Genomic DNA, 21,263 nt, shown 5'->3' on the forward strand with positions numbered 1-21,263 from the left:
AATCTATCTCATAATTTGAATAAAGGATCCATAATTTAGTGGGTAATATGATGATTTTGAATTCATATTCTTTTGTTAAACAGGGCTATTTCCAAAACCTGTTGATAATATCCTAGCCCATGAAGATAATTATCCTAGTTCATGAAGAACAAAGTCCCCTTTTCATTTATTCCACAAATATTTATAGAATGATAAAGACACCAGGACAGACACGAAGATCTGTGTCAGATTCTTGTTGACTATAACAATTACAACAAAATGCAGAAGGCCAGAAGAGTCAGCAGAAAATAGTAGTGGAGAGAAAACAATAGCTTTGGAGCCAAAGAGACCTAAGTTTGTTTATTTATTTTTTAGAGATGGAGTCTTGCTCTGTCGCTCAGGCTCGGGTGCAGTGGTGTGCTCTTGGCTTACTGCAAACTCCCAACTCCTGGGTTCAAGCAATTATCTGCCTCAACCTCCAGAGTAGCTGGGACTACAGGCACACGCTGCCACCCCACCTAACTTTTTGTATTTTAGTAGAGACGGGGTTTCACCATGTTGCCCAGGCTGGTCTCAAACTCCTGAGCTCAGGCAATTCGCCTGCCTTAGCCTCCTAAAGTGCTAGGATTACAGGCATGAGCCACCGCACCCGGCCTATTTATTTCTCTATTTTTATTTTGAAACAGTCTCACTGTGTCACCCAGGCTGGAGTGCAGTGGTGCGAAATCTTGGCTCACTGTAACCTCCACCTCCCAGGTTCAAGCAATGCTTGTGCCTCAGCCTCCCAAGTAGCTGGGACTACGGCCGTGTGCCACCATGCCTGCCGAATTTTTGTGTTTTTGGTAAAGTCAGGGTTTTGCCATGTTGGCCAGGCTGGTCTCAAACTCCTGACCTCAGGTGATCTGCCCACCTTGGCCTTCCAAAATGCTGGGATTACACGTGTGAGCCACTGCACCTGGCTGAGACCTAAGTTTAAATCTCAGCTCCTATACTACTTAGACAAGTTATGTAATTTCTCTAACATGAATATCTTGTGGAGAATGAGTATCACCTTGTGGGCCATTGTGAAGATTTAAAATCGATAAAGTAAAATGTTTAACACAAAGTAGGTGCTCAAGCAGCAGTAAAAACAAAAGGAAAGTATCATATTTTTATTAGACTGATCAGAAAATGCTTTAGGAAAAGAGGGGGAAGAATAAGTAGAATTCTAACGAGATGATTCAACAGGGACAATTCCACGCAGAGGTAAAGGCATAAGCTAAAATATTCAGAAAATGGTGGTCAGGGAAGGGACAGAATAAAAAGCTGACAATATTGTATGCCTGGCCGGGCATAGTGGCGCACGTCTATAATCCCAGCACTCTGGGAGGTCAAGGTGGGCAGACTGCTTCTCTCCAGGAGTTTGAGACCAGCCTGAGCAACACAGCAAAACACTGCCTCTACTAAAAACACAAAAAAATTAAAATACACACGCAAACAAAAAAAAATACAAATACAAATACAAATACAAAAAATTAGCTGGGATGGTGGTGCGTGCCTGTAATCCCGGCTACTCAGGAGGCTGAGGTGTGAATCATCTGAGCCCAGGAGGTAGAGGCTGTAGGAAAAAAAAAAATTTATATATATATATATATATATATATATAGTCTGCCTTGTAAGACAAATAAACACGTGGCCTGGCTGGATATATCAGGTAGCATTAGAACCTGACTTCCTGTCTCTAAGGAATTTATGGTTTAGTTAAAGAGATAACACCCAAGAGAAGAATACGGCCAGTATGAAATAGACAAGGCAGAATATATATATTAATAGCAAAACATAACTAATAATATAAGGCAATGGACAGAACCTACCCTTCATATTTTAAAAGAAAAAGTGAATGTCAAATCAAAACTGCCAAGAAATACCACTTCATAGCCACTAGGATCGCAATAATTTTAAAAATGGAAAATAATGAGTGTTAGCAAAAATGTAGAGAAATTGGAACCCTCATACATCTACTGGTGGGCATATAAGATGGTGCAGCCGCTATGAAAATTGGGTGGGCAGTTCCTCAATAAACTAAACACATAATGACCATATGACTCAGCAATTCTACTCCTAGGCATATATCTAAAAGAATTAAACAAAGTGTTCAAACAAAAGCTTGTACATAAATATTCACTGCAGCACTATTCAAAACAGCTAAAAGATGGAAATAACACAAATGTTTCTCATGATATGGATAAAATGTGGTCGATCCATACTAGGAAATATTTGGCCATAAAAAGGAATGAAGTACTAATACATGCTACAACATGGATACACCAAGAAAACACACTGTATCGGCTGGGAGTGGTGGCTCACGCCTGTAATCCCAGCACTTTGGGAGGCCTAGGCGGGTGGATCATGAGGTCAGGAGATCAAGACCATCCTGGTTACCACAGTGAAACCGTATCTCTACTAAAACTACAAAAAATTAGCTGGGCGTGGTGGTGGGCACCTGTAGTCCCAGCTACTCAGGAGACTGAGGCAGGAGAATGGCATGAACCCAGGAGGCGGAGCTTGCAGTGAGCCGAGATCGTGCCACTGCACTCCAACCTGGGTGACACAGCAAGACTCTTACCTCAAAAAAAAAAAAAAAAACAAAAAAAAACACACTATCAAAGAAGTCTACACAAAAGGCTACATATTATATAGCTCCATTTATATGAAATATATAGATTAGACAAATTCACCAAGACAAAGAGTAGATTTGTTGTTGCCAGGAGTTAAGTGGAGGAGAAAACGGAGAATGACTGCTCAATGGTATGGAGTTTGTTTGGGGTGATGAAATTCTAAAACTAGATAGTGGTGATGGTTGCACACTGTGAAAAAACTTGATTACACAAGTATGCTTTAAAATGGGTTCATGACAATGAAATGTTTTATACAAAAAGAAAAAAATGTAATGGTTATGATGGTAAACTTTATATTATTTGTATTTAACCATAATTTAAGAAATTACAAGTAAATGCTTTCCTTCAGGAATGTAGGGGAGCGCAGGTGCGGAGACTCATGCCTATAATCCCAGCACGTTGGGAGGCTGAGCTGGGCAGATCACTTGAGGTCAGGAGTTTCAGACCAGCCTGGCCAACATAGTGAAACCTTATCTCTACTAAACATACAAAAATTAGCTGGGCGTGGTGGTGTGCGGCCATAGTCCCAGCTACTCAGGAGGCTGAGGCAGGAGATTCGCTTGAATTTGAGAGGCAGAGATTGCAGTGAGCCAAGATCGCACCACTGCATTCCAGCCTGGGCGACAGAGCAAAACTTTGTCTTTTAAAAAAAAAAAAAAAAAAAAAAAAGAATGTAGAGGATAGCAAAGTTTTATTCTTTTTTCCTTTTGAGATGGGGCCTCATTCTGTCACCCAGGCTGGAGTGCAGTGGCACAATCTAGGCTCAATGCAACCTCTGCCTCCCAGGCTCAAGCAATCCTCCCACCCCAGCCTCCTGAGTAGCTGGGACTACAGTGTACGCCACCATACCCAGTTAATTTTTTGTATTTTTGGTAGAGACAAGGTTTCGCCATGTTGCCCAGGCTGGTATTCTTTTATTATTAGACTACTTAGTATAGGCATATCTTGGAGATATTGTGGGTTCAGTTCCAGATCATTGCAATAAAACAAATGTTCCAATAAGCAAGTCATACAAACTTTTTGGTTTCACAGTGCACATAAGTTATATTTATGTTATACTGTAGGCTATTAAGTGTGCAACAGCATTGTCTCTACAAAAACAAGGTACATACCTTTATTTAAAAACACTTTATTGCTAAAAATGCTAACAATCATCTGAGCCTTCAGTAAGTCATAATATTTGCTTGTGGAGAGACTTGCCTCAATGTTGAGGGCTGCTGACTAATCAGAGTGGTGGTGGTTGCTGAAGGTTGGGATGGATATAGCAACTTCTTTTTCTTTCACTGAAGTGTAAACCTTTTTTCTTTTTTTTGGAGGTGGGGACAGGGTCTTGCTCTGTTGCCCAGGCTGGAGTGCACTGGCGCAATCACAGCTCACCGCAGCCACATTCTTGGGCTCTGATGATCCTCCCACCTTAGCCTCCTGAGTAGCTGGGACTACAGGCATGTGCCACAATGCCTGGCTAATTTTTTAATTTTTTGCAGATACAAGATCTTGCTATGTTTCTCAGGTTGATAATGTCTTTTTTGTTTGTTTTTTGAGACGGAGTCTCGCTCTGTTGCCCAGGCTGGAGTGCAGTGGCATGATTTAACCTCACTGCAAGTTCTGCCTCTTGGGTTCACGCCATTCTCCTGCCTCAGCCTCCCGAGTAGCTGGGACTACAGGTGCCCACAACCGCGCCCGGCTAATTTTTTGTATTTTTAGTAGAGACGGGGTTTCACCGTGGTCTCGATCTCCTGACCTTGTGATCTGCCCGCCTCGGCCTCCCAAAGTGCTGGGATTACAGGCGTGAGCCACCACGCCCGGCTGTATTAATGTTATGCAACTTTTTTTTTTTTTTTTGAGACAGAGTCTCACTCTATCACGCAGGCTGGATTGCAGTGGTGTGATCTCGGCTCATTGCAGCCTCCATCTCTTGGGTTCAAGTGATTCTCCTGCCTTAGCCTCTCAGGTAGCTGGGCCTACAGGTATGTGCCACCACACCCAGCTAATTTGTTATGCAACTTTTAGATGGCTCAAGTCATAGATAAACTGAGACTATTTAAACTAGAGAACTGGATGGGGTTGACAGAGTCTTCCATCAATACCATTATTCTCAACGGGTTCTGACAAGAAATGAGCTGCAAACGTCTTTAGGTTATTGCCTCTGTCTAGGTCCCGAATTCCATATATTCTATGCTGTTTTTTTTTTTTTTTTTTTTTTTTTTGAGGCAGAGTCTCGCTCTGTCACCCAGGCTGGAGTGCAGTGGCGCGATCTTGGCTTACTGCAAGCTCTGCCTCCCGGGTTCATGACGTTCTCCTGCCTCAACCTCCTGAGTAGCTGGGACTAAAGGCGCCTGCCACTACGCTCGGCTAATTTTTTTGTATTTTTAGTTTCATGGTGTTATCCAGGATGGTCTCAATCTCCTGACCTAGTGATCTGCCCATCTCGGCCTCCCAAAGTGCTGGGATTACAGGCGTGAGACACCACACCTGGCCTATTCTATGCTGTTTGAAGATAAGTTGGTATGCTTTCAAGATCAGATGAACAGGCTGGCAACTTCTAAAAGTTGAGGATTCCTACAATAATTGAGAAGCCAATCCAAAAACTGTGCCTGGCAGGAGGTCATCCACTCTCCAGCTTCGAGAGCTAACAGGCAAATCCAGGTATTTCTGCTCTTTCATGAACGTTGAATGTTAGACATACAAACAGGATCCTCCTAAAACCCTGCTGCAACAGGAGGTGAATCAAAGTAGGAGTACAGAAGCCAGGTAGCTTGCTGAGGTAAAGGCCAAGAGCAGGTTGTGGATCTATCCTTGTACCTCCTTCCTGATGGTCTAGCTTGTGGTTTAATATCACCTACATTTTTATTAGAGGCAGGTAAGCAGCACTGAGAGCCCCCTATTTTTTACTAGGCAATCACCAATATGTATTGAATGCCTATGTAATGCACAAAGTGTTATGCCACATTGCTTTTACTGGTGTTTTTCTTACCTTTTCACAGTATTTATATGATTTACCCAATAATGTGGAGATAATGTTTTCAGAGTCCACAGTATATGTAACTCCTGATAAACTGACTAGATAATGTAACTTAAGAAAAGAACACATTGCTAGAAATTCAGATGTGCCATTGACACAGGAGGACCTACACCTCAGAAAGACTTTTATCAGAGTTACCAAGGTTGAGAGGTTTTGAAAGATGCTAGATCTGGGAATCTGGCTGAGCAGCTGCCGGGACAGCTGGAGGTAAAGCAATCACCCTCCCCCAGTTTGGGCAAAAGGATGCACTTCTCAGCTGTTCCACAAGGCCAGGATTCTTATCTGCTGTCACTGAAGCAAGAACTGAGATACACAAAGAGAACAGAAATGGAACATTTTAAACTAATACTAGAAAAGAAACAAACAAAAGGATTAAAGTCACAAATGCTAAAACTGCTGAAATAATTTATCCTAAGAGATTAGAAAATATAAGTAGAAACACTCAAATTAGATTAAATTTTAAAAATAACTTGGCAAGGTTAATATCTAAAATGGTGGACAGGTACGGTGAGATTACACCTGTAATCTCAGCAATTTGGGAAGCCAAGGCAGGAGGCCAGCTTGAGGCCCGGGGCTAGAGACCAGCCTCTTCAACACAGCGAGACCCCGTCTCAATAAATATGTATGTATGTATGTATGTATGTTTTTATTGAGATGGGGTCTCACTCCGTCACCCAGGCTGGAGTACAATGGTGTGGTCTCGGCTCACCGCAACCTTCCCCTCCCGGGTTCAAGCAATTATTCTGCCTCAGCCTCCCAAGTAGTTGGGAGTAGAGGCTCCCACCACCACGCCTGGCTAATTTTTTTATTTTTCATAGATAAAGGGTTTTGCCATGTTGGTCAGGCTGCTCTCGAACTCCCGAACTCAGGTGATCCACCTATCTTGGCCTCCCAAAGTGCTGCGGGATTACAGGTGTGAGCCACCATGCCCAGCCAATATATACGTATTTAAAAGGATAAAAATAATACAGTCTCCTACAACATGGCTGTGACTCTTCTGAGCACTTTATGTATATTAACTTTTAAAGCTAGACTTTCCACTATTAATCACTATAAGAAAGTGATAACAGAATAAAAGGGAATATGAAAGTTTAAAAAATTTAAAAATAGATGGCCCAAATAGTCAATAAATATTTCTGAGAACATGATTATCCTTACTGGACATGCAGATTAAAAACTACAAGTTTTTTTGGCCGGGCGCGGTGGCTCAAGCCTGTAATCCCAGCACTTTGGGAGGCCGAGACGGGCGGATCACGAGGTCAGGAGATCGAGACCATCCTGGCTAACACGGTGAAACCCCGTCTCTACTAAAAATACAAGAAAATTAGCCGGGCGAGGTGGTGGGCGCCTGTAGTCCCAGCTACTCGGGAGGCTGAGGCAGGAGAATGGCGTGAACCCGGGAGGCGGAGCTTGCAGTGAGCCGAGATCGCGCCACTGCACTCCAGCCTGGGGCACACAGCAAGACTCCGTCTCAAAAAAAAAAAAAAAAAAAAAAAAAAAAAAAAAAAAACTACAAGTTTTTCTTTCATATCCATCAGACTATCGAAAGTTTAAGTCTCGGCCAGGTGCAGTGGCTCACGCCTGTAATCCTAGCACTTTGGGAGGCTGGGGCGGGTGGATCACCTGAGGTCAGGAGTTCAAGATCAGTCTGGTCAACGTGGCAAAACCCTGCCTATACTAAAAATAAAAAATGAGCCGGGCGTGGTGGCAGGCGCCTATAATCCCAGCTACTCGGGAGGCTGAGGCAGGAGAATCGCTTGAACCTAGGAGGCGGAGGTTGCAGTAAGCCAAGATCACGGCAGTGCACTCCAGGCTGGAAATAAAGTGAGATTCTGATCCCTCCCCCCAAAAAATAAATTAAAATTTTAAAAAATGAATATCTCATAATATCAAGTGTTTGAGAGAATATGGAACAAAGGACACTTTCATACTTGACTGAACAAAGTGTAAACTGGAACAATCGCTTTGGAGAGGAATCTGACAAGGTGAAAACGTACACTCTTTGGCCCACTTCTAGGCTCATACCTTCTAAACTCTCAAATGTGTACCCAAGAAGAAATTTATAAGCCTTCATTGTAGCATTATTTGTAAGACTAAAGAAATGGAGGCCGGGCACGGTGGCTCATGCCTATAATCCTAGCACTTTGGGAGGCCAAGGTGGGTGGATCACTTGAGGTCAGGAGTTTGAGACCAGCCTACCCAACATGGCAAAACCCCATCTGTACTGAAAAACACAAAATTGGCCGGGCATGGTGGTACATGCCTGTAATCCCAGCTACTTGGGAGGCTGAGGCAGGAGAATGGCTTGAACCTGGGAGGTAGAAGTTGCAGTGAGTCAAGATCGTGCCACTGCACTCCAGCCAGGGCACTAAGAGACACTCCATCTCAAGAAAAAAAAAAAGAAAAAAGAAAAAAAATGGAAACAATGTAAATCGTAAATGTCCATCAGTAGGGGAATGGGTAAATTGTGGTATATTCATACAATGGAATTCTATATGGTAGTTAAAAAGAATGCAATGTTTAGTGAAAAAGCAAGTTGCAGAATGATTTGTGCACTATGATGCCATTTGTTAATGTTTAAAAAACCAAGGGAGTGGCTATCTCTGGAGAGAGGAGGAAGGGAAAGGGATTGAAAATGGAAGAATGGTACGCAGTAGATGTCAGCTCTAACAAACTTCTGCAAAAAGAGCTGAAGTTTAAATATGGCAAAAGGTTAATTTCTTACTATGTTGTACACAAGTGGATCTTCATTTTGGGTCCATAGATGGATGTTCATTTTGTTAATGATATTCTCTGTAATTTTATGTATATTTGAAATATTTGATAAAGAGCAAAACTAAGTGTAAAGATGCACATGTTAGAAAGAACCAAAGAAAAATACTAATAACAAATAAAAAAGTCGTATCATCTGCCAACAGGGGTGACTTCTTCCTTTCCAATTTGCGTGGCTTTTCGTTCCTTTTTTTGCCTAATTGCTGTGTTAGGACTTCCAGTGCTACACTGAATAGAGGCAGTAAAAGCAGGCATCTTTACGTTGTTCCTGATCTTAAATGCTTTTGGTGTTTCACCACTGATTATGATATTTACTGGGGGTTTTTCATATAAAGCTTTTTTTTTTTTTTTTTTTTGAGACGGAGTCTTGCTCTGTCGCCCAGGCTGGGGTGCAGTGGCCGGATCTCAGCTCACTGCAAGCTCCGCCTCCCAGGTTTACGCCATTCTCCTACCTCAGCCTCCCGAGTAGCTGGGACTACAGGCGCCCACCAACCCGCCCGGCTAGTTTTTTTTGCATTTTTTAGTAGAGACGGGGTTTCACCGTGTTAGCGAGGATGGTCTCAATCTCCTGACCTTGTGATCCGCCCGTCTCGGCCTCCCAAAGTGCTGGGATTACAGGCTTGAGCCACCACGCCCGGCCTCATATAAAGCTTTTATTATGTTGAGGTAGTTTCCTTTTATTTTTAGTTTGTCAAGTGTTTTTATCATGAAAAGGTGTTGAATTTTGTCAAATGTCTTCTCTGTGTCAATTGCGATGATCATGTGACTTTTTCCCTCCTTCACTGTTAATGAAATTTATATTGATTGATTTTCACAAGTTGAACCATCTATTCCAGGAATAAATCCCACTTGGTCATGGTGTATAATCCTTTTAATATGCTGCTGAATTTAGTATGCAAGTATTTTGTTGAGGATTTTTACATCATTGTTCAAAAAGGATATCGATTTGTAGTTTTGTTTTCTTCTACTGTCTTTGTCTCGCTTTGGTATCAGGGTAATGCTGGCCTCACAGAATGACTTAAGAAGTATTCCCTCCGCCGGGCACAGTGGCTCATGCCTGTTATCCCAGCACTTTGGGAGGCCAAGGCGGGCAGATCATGGTCAGGAGATCGAGACCTGGCCAACATGGTGAAACCCCATATCTACTAAAATACAAAATATTAGCCAGGCGTGGTGGCAGGCACCTGTAATCCTGCTACTTGGGAGGCTGAGGCAGGGGAATCACTTGAACCCAGGAGGTGGGGACTGCAGTGAGCTGACATTGTGCCACTGCACCCCAGCCTGGTGACAGAACGTGACTCATCTCAGGGAGGGGCAGAAGTGTTCCCTCTTAATTCTTTGAAAAAGTTTGAGAAGTATTGGTGTTAGTTCCTCTTTAATTGTTTGGTAGAATTCACCGAAGCCATCAGGCCCAGTCTTTTCTTTGTTGGGAAATGTTTGAATATTGACCCAATCTCCTCACTAATTAAAATATAGTTCTATTCAAAGTTTGTATTTCTTAGTGATTTAGTCTTAATACATTTTGTGTTTCTAGAAATTTGTACACTTCATCTAGGTTGTCCAATTTATTGATGAACAATTGTTCATAGCTTTTTTTTTTTCCCCTGAGACAGAGTCTTGCTCTGTTGTCTAGGCTGGAGTACAATGGCACAATCGGGGCTCACTGCAACCTCCGACTCCCCAGTTCAAGCAATTTTCATGACTCAGCCGCCCGAGTAGTTGGTTTCTTTGACTTTTCTCTATTGTTTTTCTATTCTTTATTTCATTTATCTCTGCTCTAATCTTTATTACTTCCTTTAGCTTTAGGTTTAGTTTGTCCTTTTTCTAGTTATTTAAGTTGTAAGATTAGGTTGTTGATTTCAAGTTTCTCTTCTTTTGTTAAAGAGACAGTTTTTTTTTTTGACACAGAGTCTCACCTTGTTGCCCAGGCTGGAGTGCAATGTGCGATCTCGGCTCACTGCAACCACCACTTCCCAGGTTCAAGTGATTCTCCTGCCTCAGCCTCTGAGTAGCTGGGACTACAGGTGTGCACCACCACGCCTGGCTAATTTTTGTATTTTTAGTAGAGATGTGGTTTCACTATGTTGACCAGGCTGGTCTCGAACTCCTGACCTCAGATGATCCACCTGCCTCGGCCTGCCAAAGTGCTGGGATTACAGGTGTGAGCCACCTCGCCCGGCCGAGATAAGGTCTTGCTATGTTGCCCAGGCTGGACTCAAAATCCTGGGCTCAAGCAATCCTCCGGCCTCAGTCTCCCAAGTAGCTGGAACTATAGGTGCACACTACTGCAATCAGTGATTCCATGTTTTATAATCAAAGCATTTATAGCTACAAATTTCTCCCTTAATGCTGCTTTCACTGATCCCTATAAGTTTTGGTATGCTGTGTTGTGTTCTTTCGATCTATAAATATTTTCTAATTTCCATGTGATTTCTTCTTTGATTCACTGATCGTTAAATTCCACAATTTTGTGACTTTTCCAGTTTTACTTGCTATTGATTTCTAACTTCATCCCATTGTGGCTGCAGAAGATACTTTGATATCTATTTTTTAAATCCATTGATTTTTAATCTGTGGCCTGACATATGGTGTATCCTGGAAAATGTCTTACATACACTCAAAAAGAATGTGTATGCTATTGCTGTTAGGTAGGATTCTGTCTGTGTCTGTGAGATCTGGTTGGTTTACTGTGTTAAGTCCACTATTTCCTTACTTATTTTAGGTCTGGTTGTTCTATCCATTATTGAGAGGGGGTACTGAAGTCTCCAAGTATTACTGTACAGAAATGTCTACTTCCCCCTTCAGTACTGATGGTCTGTCATTAGGTACATAAATGTTTGTAATTGTTACATCTTCTTGCTATAGTTAAACCTTTAATTAATATAATACACCAAAATACATGTCTTTGCCTCTTGAAACCATTTTATTTATTTATTTATTTATTTATTTTTTTGAGACAGTGTCTTGCTCTGTCACCCAGGTTGGAGTGAGGTGGCACAATCTCCGGTCACTGCAGTTTTGACTTGCCAGGCTCAAGTGACACTCCCATCTCAGCTTCCTGAGTAGCTGAAACTACAGGCATGTGCCACCATGCTTGGTTTACATTTTTGGTAGAGATGAGGTCTCAGCATGTTACCCAAGGTAGTCTCAAACTCCTAGGCTTCAGCAATCTTCCCGCCTTGGCCTCCCAAAGTTGGGATTACAGGTGAGGCACCATGCCCAACCATTTTTTCTTTTTTTCTTTCTTTTTTTTTTTTTTTCCTGAGACAGAGTCTCGCTCTGTCGCCCGGGCTGGAGTGCAATGGCGTGATATCCGCTCACTGCAAGCTCTGCCTCCCGGGTTGATGCCATTCTTCTGCCGCAGCCTCCTGAGTAGCTGGGACTACAGGTACCTGCCACCACATCCGGCTAATATTTTATATTTTTAGTAAAGATGAGGTTTCACCACATTAGCCAGGATGGTCTCGATCTCCAGACCTCGTAATCCGCCTGCCTCGGCCTCCCAAAGTGCTGGGATTACAAGCAAGAGCCGCTGCGCCTGGCCTCTTTGTTTCTTTTTAAAGAGACAGGGTCTTGCTCTGTCACCCAGGCTGGAGTACAGTGGTGTGATCAGAACAGCCTCAAACTCCTGGGCTCAAGTGATCCTCCTGCCTCGGCCTTCCAAGTAGCTAGGAGCACAGGCATGCACCACCATGCCCAGCCAACTTTTAAAATTACTATTTTTTTTTTTTTTTTTAAATAGACATGAGGTCTTGGTATGTTGCCCAGGCTGGTCTTGAATTCCTGGCTTAAAGCAGTCCTGCCTTGGCCTCCCGGAGTGTGGGGATTATAGGTGTGAGGCACCACACCAGGCCTCTCTTGAAACCATTCTTTGATTTAAAGTCTGTTTTAGGGCCTAGTGCCATGGCTCATGCCTATAATCCCAGTACTTTGGGAGACCGAGGTGGGCGGATCACTTGAGGCTGGGAGTTTGTGACCAGCCTGGCCAAGATGGTGAAACCCCGTCTCCACTAAAAATACAAAAATTAGCTGGGCGTGGTGGCGGGCACCTGTAAATCCAGCTACTTGGGAGGCTGAGGCAGGAGAATCACTTGAACCAGGAGATAGAGGTTGCAGTGAGTCGAGACTGTGCCACTGCACACCAGCCTGGCCAAGAGAGCAAGATGCCATCTCAAAATAAATAAATGAATAAATAAATAAATAAATTTAAATAAATAGATGAATAAATGTCTGTCTTATCTGATATTAGTATAGCTACCCCTGCTCTTTTGGTTACTGTCTGCATGGAATAGCTTTTTCTATCCTTTCACTTTCAATCTATTTCTGTCTTTTGGATCTTCAGTGAATCTCTTATGGACAGCATATAGTTGTATCATGCTATTTTTATCCATTCTGCCAATTTCTTGTCTTTTGATTGGGGAATTTAATCCATTTATATTTAAAGTACTTGTAAAGAGGAACATAAACTTCTGTCATTTTGGTATTTGATTTCTATAGCCTCATAGCTTTGTTCCTCATTTTCCTAAATTACTGTTTTCTTTTGTATTTAGATACATTTATTTGGTGAAATGTGTAAATTTCTTTCTCATTTCCTTCTGTATATATACTACAGATATTGTCTTTATTGTTACCATAGGGATTACATCTAATATCCTAAAGTTAAACATTCTATTTTTAATTAATACCAGTTTGACTTCACTACTATTCAAAGAATCTGCTCCTTTACAGCTCTGTCTCTACCTCTTTTGGTTACTGATGTCACAAAACCACATCCTTATATACTGTGCCCCTATTAGTTATTAGTTTATGCCCTTAAATATAAACTAGTAACTCATTCATTCATTCATGGGGTGGGAGAAATGGGTCTTTGCTATGTTGCCCAGGCTGGTCTTGAATTCCTGGGTTCAAGCAATCTTCCCACCTCAGCCTTCTAAGTAGCTGGGATTACAGGCATGTACCACTATACCCCGTTCTAATAATTCTTTTAAATGTATTGATCTCTCAAATTATGTGTAAAATAAAATGTGGGGCTACACTCAAAGTTTCAGGATTCGTTTTTAGGCTAACAATTGTCTTTTAAAAAATATATTTGTCTCTTAAACTATGGAGAAAACAAAAAGGAGTTACAAGCCATGGTTAAGATAATACTAGCTCTTACAATTACCCATGTATTTACCTTTATCGAGATATTTCTTCATATGGCTTCAAGTTACAATCTAATGTCCTTTCATTTCACCTTGCAGGACTCTCCTGAGCATTTCTTACAAGGCAGGTCCAGTGGTAACAAGTTTCCTTAGCTTTTGTTTTTCTGAGAATGTCTTAATTTCTCGCCCCCTTTGAAGGACAGTTTTGCCAGATATAGGATTCTTGGTTGACAGTTTTGTTTTGTATTCCTTTTAGCACTTTGAATACACTGGCTCACTGCCTCCTGGCCTCCACAGTTTCTGATGAGAAATTGGTTCATAATTTTACTGAGGATACCTTTATGTAATGAATCATTTAGTCATTTCTCTCTTGATGCTTTCAAGAGTTTGTCTTTGGCTTTTGAAAGTTTGATTATAATGTGTCTTGGTGAGGGTCTCTGAGTTCATCTTATTTGGAGTTCACTGAGCTGTTTGGATGTCTGTACTCATGTCTTTCGTCAAATTTGGGAAATTTTCAGCCAGTATTTGATCAAATATATATTCTCTCTGCTCCTTTCTATTTTCCTTCTGGTACTTTTATAATGTGTATGTTGGTCTGCTTAATGGTGTCAAAAATGTTCCTTTAGACTGTCAGTCCATTTTGGGTTGCTGTTGACAGAATACCTGGTAGGTAATTTATGATGAACAGCAATTTATTGGCTCACAGTTGTGGAGGCTAGGAAGTCTAAAAAATCAAGGTGCCAGCATCTGGTGAGGGCCTTCTTGCTGCATCATCACATGGTGAAAAGCAAGACAGTAAGAGAATGAGAGGAAGCAAGAGGGGGCCGAACTCATCCTTTTTTTTGTGTGTGTTTTTTTTTGAGACGGAGTCTCGCTCTGTCTCCCAGGCTGGAGTGCAGTGACCGGATCTCGGCTCACTGCAAGCTCCGCCTCCCGGGTTCACGCCATTCTCCTGCCTTAGCCTCCCGAGTAGCTGGGACTACAGGCGCCCGCCACGTTTTTTGTCTTTCTTTTTTTTTTTTAGTAGAGACGGGGTTTCACCGTGTTAGCCAGGATGGTCTCGATCTCCTGACCTCGTGATCCGCCCGTCTCGGCCTCCCAAAGTGCTGGGATTACAGGCTTGAGCCACCGCGCCCGGCCGAACTCATCCTTTTTTAACAGCACCAATCCCACCCATGAGAGTGGAGTCCCTGTAGCCTAATTATCTCTTAAAGGTCCCACCGCTTAATACTGTTACAATGGCAATTCAATTTCAACATAAATTTTGGAAGGCATAACTTTTTTTTTTCTGAGACAGTTTTGCTCGTCACCAAGGCTGGAGTGCAATGCTGCGACCTCATCTCACTGCAACCTCCACCTCCCAGGTTCAATAGATTCTCCTACCTGAGCCCTCCCAAGTAGCTGGGATTACAGGGGTCCACCACCACGCCCAGCTAACTTTTGTATTTTCAGTAGAGACAGGGTTTCACCATGTTGGGCAGGCTGGCCTCAAACTCCTGACCTCAAGTGATCCACTCACCTTGACCTCCCAAAGTGCTGGGATTACAGGTGTGAGGCACCGCGCCCAGCAGGGATAACATTTAACCTATATGTTCACTTTTCTTCTATTTTTGTCATTCTGTTCCTTAGACTTAATAATCTCCACTGTACTATCTTTGCTGATTCTTTTGTTGTTCAAATCTGCCTGTGAATCTAAGTTTTCATTTTAATGATTGTACTTTTCAGCTCCAGAATTTCCTTTTGGTTTAAGGTTTTCTGTCTCTTTATTGATATTTCCATTTTGTTCATACATTCCTTCCTTGACTTCCTCCACATATTCCTTAGTTTTTTGAGCATCTTCAAGACAGCTATTTAAAAATCTTTGTCTGTTAGATCCACAATCAGGACTTTTTTCAAAGACATTTTCTATTGATTTTTTTCCTTTGAATGGGCCATACTTTCCTCTTTCTTCATATGCCTTATGATTTTTTGTTGAAAACTGGACATCTGAATTTAATAATGTGGTAACTCTTGAAATCCAATTCTCTCTCTTCCCCAGGATTTTGTTTTATTATTGTGTGTTTTGTTTTTGTTTTTTTGTAGGCTATCTCTGTGTCAAGGATCAATCTGAGGTATACACTTAAGTTTTCTTACATCTTCTCTGAGCCTGCACTTTCCATGTGCATATGCAGTCGCTTCCTATTCTGAATGTGCTAGTCTTTAATGTCTGGCTCTCAAAGGGGAAAAGAGAAAACTAAAATTGGCCGGGCGGGGGGACAGGCAACAGCCCCCCCGCCCATCCCCCTACCTCCCATCCCCCCACCCCCCCTACCTTTTTCTGAGATGAGTCTCGTTCTGTCACCCAGGCTGGAGTGCAGTGGCACAATCTTCACTCACTGCAACCTCCGCCTCCTGGTTCAAGCGATTCTCCTGCCTCAGCCTCCTGAGTAGCTGGGATTACAGGCACCTACCACCACGCCCAGCTAATTTTTGTATTTTTAGTAAAGACGGAGTTTCACCATGTTGGTCAGGCTGGTCTCAAACTCCTGACCTTGTGATATGCCCACCTCGGCCTCCCAAAGTGCTGGGATTATAGGCGTGGACCACCGTGCCCAGCCACAGTAGCCTTTTAAATGCCCTGGAAGTCAGTTCAGCTGAGAGGAAGAAGACTGCAACAATTAGGGGAAGATGCAACAACAATTGCCCCATCTGCCCTTTTTTTTTTTTTTTTTTTGAGACAGGGTCTCACTCTGTTGCCCAGGCTGGAGTGCAGTGGTGTGATCACATATCACTGCAGTCTCAACCTCCAGGGCTCAAGGAATTGCCCCCCAAGTAGCTGGGACTATCAGTGCATGCCACCACACCTAGCTAATTTTTGTATTTTTTGTAGAGACAGGGTTTCACTATGTTGCCCAGGCTGATCTCAAACTCTTGGACTCAAGCAATCCACCTGCCTCAGGCTCCCCAAGTGCTAAGATTACAGGTGTGACCCACTGTGCCTGGCCCCACCTGCCTCTTTGTCTGTACTTCTGTGATCAGAAGCAGCACTCAGTGACCACAGCATGGATCCCATTATTTGGAGGAAAGGTTCCTGTTTGCTCATCCTGGTTCCCATAAGCTGTGCAAATTTTTCGGGGAAACATACGCACAGCTGCTTGTCATAGGGCTTGGTTGGCAGGGAAGAATGGAGAAGCTCTTACTGTGCTAAGGCCTGAAACTGACTGAAATTAACTGTACTTTATTGTCCAAGCTGTCCCTGAAATTTGCAAGCCTTCAATAGACTCCCAAATTCCAAAATAGTTGTATCAGACAGATTCTGCCAGTGCAATTATTATCTAGGTAAGGATAAAAGTTCCTGGTGCTTGCTACTCTGCCATCTTCCTACAATCCTCTCTGCGAGTCTACATTTTTAACAATATCACAAATAATTCTGATGCAGGTCATCTGTGGACCACAAACTGTAAGAATGTCTCATCAAGAGGGAAGCTTTACAGAAACAGGGAATTACCGTCCTGGAGGTTCTTTAATAAAGGAGGTCAAATGATAGACTATTACATACTCAGGTAGGTTTTCTGAGGTCCCCTGAGAGTGTTCTGTCTTGTGAAGAGTGGGAGAGCATTTTCATTATTCAGTGGATTTACTGAGCACCTACTATATTCCAGGAACTGTGATAAGTACTAGGGAATACATGGCAACAGGCAGATGGCCAGGATCTAACACAGAAACAATAAGGGGATGAATAAAACAGAGATTTGGGAACTTTCCTCTACCTGGGATATCTGTGACTTTCACCTTTTAGATAAACAGAAGAGTCGGTAGTCTAACATGGACCCTCAAGTGGCCAGGAGACAGTACTGCAGCACTTCATTTTCAAAGCAAAGGAATGGCACTGGAGCTTTAGTACAGAGGACAAAAGATAATAGAAATTCTAGTACTAGGAAGAAAATCAAAAAAGTCCCTTCGTTTTAAGTCCTATTGGAAGCATTTCAAAAAGACTTTATTCTGGCCAGGCGCAGTGGCTCACACCTGTAATCCGAGCACTTTGGGAGGCCAAGGCGGGAGGACTGCTTGAGGTCAGGAGTTCAAGACCAGCCTAGCCAACATGGTGAAACCACATCTCTACTAAAAATACAAAAATTAGCCGGGTGTGGTGGCACGTGCCTGCAATCCCAGCTACTCGGAAGGCTGAGGTGAGAGAACTGCTTGAATGCGGCAGGCAGAAGTTGCAGTGAGCTGAGATTGTGCCACTGCACTCTAGCCTGGGCGACAGAGAGAGACTCTGTCTCAAAAAAAAAAAAAAAAAAAAGACAAAAAGACTTTATTCCATTTTACTGACCATCCCTGAACTCCTAAGGATGCTGGGGTGTCTGAGGACCACAACGAACACCACTGTCTGCAGAAAACTAGGCTGAAACTTTACTAACATCAAGAATTTTCTTCTTTAATTAGATGAATCTAATTTGCTTTCTTTTTCCTAAATTTTGAATATAATAAAATAATTAAAAGACTCAATTTTAATGTATCTACTTCTCAGCTTATAAAGTTTCAAGTCTTAGGTAAGTTTCCAAATGCAGCATTGGCGAGCATTTCCTGGAAATTTCTCTACTGCTTTTAGGGAAACGAAGGGTATCGCGGATATTAATGAAACTTCATTCTTGGCTCAGAGATCTAAGTTTTTGGTTTCTTGGAAAGATTGCCCCAGAAGGCACACTCTTCATGGAGAGAAGGAAGTATGAAGGTAGGAAAAAGAGATTCCAACCTTCTATGTTTAATGTGTATTAAATAAGGCAACTTCTGTAACTCTCTTTGATAAAATTCTGTTCCTAATGAAAATGTAGTTTCTAATCAAATATATACTTCAATGTTCCTAAGCCTTAAATCTCAGTCAGAGATTTAATTCAGTCCTAAGTCTTAAATCTTTGCCTTAAAGACAGACACTTACCTACACACATTTTGACATCATTCACAGTGAAGTCTGGATCCGGCATTCTATGAAACAAACACCAGTAAGTATATATGGAAAACACAATTTCTCTAGTAAATGTGAGGTTTTTTTCTTAAAGTACTGAGAACTCCCCAGACACAGCAATATTCATAATCAGGTTTTAAATTATTTTTAAAATATAGGTGATTATATATTTACACATATGCATAGGAAAAAAGAATACATAACAAAATGTTAATGATTTATCTAAGGGTGGCACGTTTCAGGAGATTAAAAAAAATTTTTTTTGGTTCATCTATATTTTGTCATTTACCTCTAATATGAAACACTTGTGTATCAAAACAAAAACATACACTTTTAAAACTAAGTGGGAAATTATTTTCAATTACTACTGTTCTGGGTATATACCACCACTGTTTATAGCCCTGGGTGTAACAAGGCCATTTTGCAACTATATCCAGCCAAGATTTAAACACTTACTTTATTCCAAGTCCATCAGAATTCTTGAAAATCAGAGGATCTCTCAAGCCACCCCGCTGAATATACTCTACATTAAAATCTGTCACCATAGGAAAATAATTATTAGAAAGATAAGAGGTATAATTAAAAACAATAAAAGGACCATAAAAAGGATCCTAATACAGTATAAATGGTGTTTGTTATTCTGTGTATATAGTTATGCTGTTAGTCAATAAAACATATGCTTATTAAGAAGCATCTCTTAGAAAATATGGAGAACACATTGAGAAGCAAGGCTTGAGGGGTTTGCCAAGTCTATATATTTCCACAGGAAATTTAGAGCTTAAACAATATGGGGATAGTACTACTAATGAGTCATCTCATAAATGCTAAACAGAAATTATCATCACCCTGTCTCTTAAGAGTGAAAAAGAAACGCCGGGCGCCGTGGTGGCTCATGCCTGTAATCCCAGCACTTTGGGAGGCCAAGGTGGGCAGATCACCTGAGGTCAGGAGTTCAAGACCAGCCTGGCCAACATGGCGAAACCCTGTCTCTACTAAAAATACATTAAAAAAAAAAAATTAGTGGGGTATGGTGGCACGTGCCTGTAATCCCAGCTACTCAGGAGGCTGAGGTAGGAGAATTGCTTCAACCTGGGAGACGGAGGTTGCAGTGAGCCGAGACTGCACCACTACACTCCAGCCTGCGTGACACAGCAAGACTCCATCTCAAAAAAAAAAATAATAATAAGTTAAAAAAAATTTAATTTTGACCACTACAATACATATATGACATCCTTGTCAGTTTGCCAAAGATCAAAGATGTATGGTGCGCATGGAACCCCACCCTCAGTTTTGGTGGAGTAGATATACACATAAAAGGATTTTTATTGTACTGTTTTTAATTAAACTTAAACCAAGGGATGGAAGGAGGAGGAAGAGGCTGGTAGACAAAAATATCCGACAATACTTTTGCCCTAATAAAATATTACTTCTAATATAGCAGAGAATGACTCACAGGGTGGGAGGACTAGGGGACAAGTGCATACAAGTGGCATTGTATAACAAGAGAAAATAGATAACATCGCCGGGCGCGGTGGCTCAAGCCTGTAATCCCAGCACTTTGGGAGGCCGAGACGGGTGGATCACGAGGTCAGGAGATCGAGACCATCCTGGATAACACGGTGAAACCCCGTCTCTACTAAGAAATACAAAAAACTGGCCGGGCGCGGTGGCTCAAGCCTGTAATCCCAGCACTTTGGGAGGCCGAGACGGGCGGATCACGAGGTCAGGAGATCGAGACCATCCTGGCTAACACGGTGAAACCCCGTCTCTACTTAAAAAAAATACAAAAAACTAGCCGGGCGAGGTGGCGGACGCCTGTAGTCCCAGCTACTCGGGAGGCTGAGGCAGGAGAATGGCATGAACCTGGGGGGCGGAGCTTGCAGTGAGCCGAGATCAGGCCACTGCACTCCAGCCTGGGTGACAGAGCGAGACTCCATCTCAAAAAAAAAAAAAAAAAAAAAGAAAGAAATACAAAAAACTAGCCGGGCGAGGTGGCGGGCGCCTGTAGTCCCAGCTACTCGGGAGGCTGAGGCCAGAGAATGGCGTGAACCCAGGAGGCGGAGCTTGCAGTGAGCTGAGATCCGGCCACTGCACTCCAGCCTGGGCTACAGAGCGAGACTCCATCTCAAAAAAAAAAAAAAAAGAAAAAAGAAAGAAAATAGATAACATCAACAGGCAATATTTTAGCTGGATAAATGCTAAACCCCCAATGCTCAGAGTCTATGGCTTCCCACATCAAAGGACTATATGCTGGAACCAAAACGATACTGACCTTTTCCTTCCATAAAAGTAACAAAATTGGCATTATATTTGTTGGTGTGCAGTTTCTCTTCCAAGTCAAAAGTTCTTTTCCCTTCAATTTCATCATCTGAAATGCCATCATCTTCATAGCGTCGTCGCATGGTACCACGCTGGGAGAGAAAGGAACACACGGATGAAATCATGTACTTTTTCATTCCTACCTACTAGTGGTCATAGATTTCCCTACATGTGCAAAGTGCTACTTTCAAACTCAGTTGCTATTTTCCTTGCCTTATGGATCTTTTCTTCCTCTCAACATAGCTGATATTCTCAGAATCCACAGAATATACTGAAGTTTTAATGAGCCACTGGGTCCTCTATGAATTTTACCCTTGCTAATTCTTTAAGCATAGAGATATAAATTCACAATAAAAACAGGATGAAAGAAAGTCTACTAAATATTTCATTTGTCTATCATTGTTTATCAGAGTGGGGACAAA

General features: G+C 42.1%; 1 protein-coding gene across 12 annotated transcripts in view; it reads right to left on the reverse strand.

Moving 5' to 3' along the window:
- Nucleotides 1-21,263, reverse strand: part of KDM2A (lysine demethylase 2A) — a 149,418-nt gene that overhangs the window by 54,261 nt on the left and 73,894 nt on the right. For 11 of the 12 annotated variants that reach the window (XR_012423022.1, XR_012423023.1, XM_074013106.1 and 8 more), the window contains 3 exons: nucleotides 20,795-20,933; nucleotides 18,979-19,057; nucleotides 18,496-18,542 (listed from right to left, as the gene is read on the reverse strand). Coding sequence is in view for 8 of the 12 variants with exons in the window: in XM_065527903.2 (XP_065383975.1) it covers nucleotides 18,496-18,542; nucleotides 18,979-19,057; nucleotides 20,795-20,933 (265 nt within the window). In the remaining 4 variants the exon portion in view is untranslated. Of the gene's footprint in view, nucleotides 1-18,495; nucleotides 18,543-18,978; nucleotides 19,060-20,794; nucleotides 20,934-21,263 lie in introns of those variants that run through there. The other variant, XM_074013107.1, reaches the window with a different exon arrangement.

Source organism: Macaca fascicularis, chromosome 14 (genome assembly GCF_037993035.2).
Source record: "Macaca fascicularis isolate 582-1 chromosome 14, T2T-MFA8v1.1".
Lineage (NCBI taxonomy): Eukaryota > Metazoa > Chordata > Mammalia > Primates > Cercopithecidae > Macaca > Macaca fascicularis.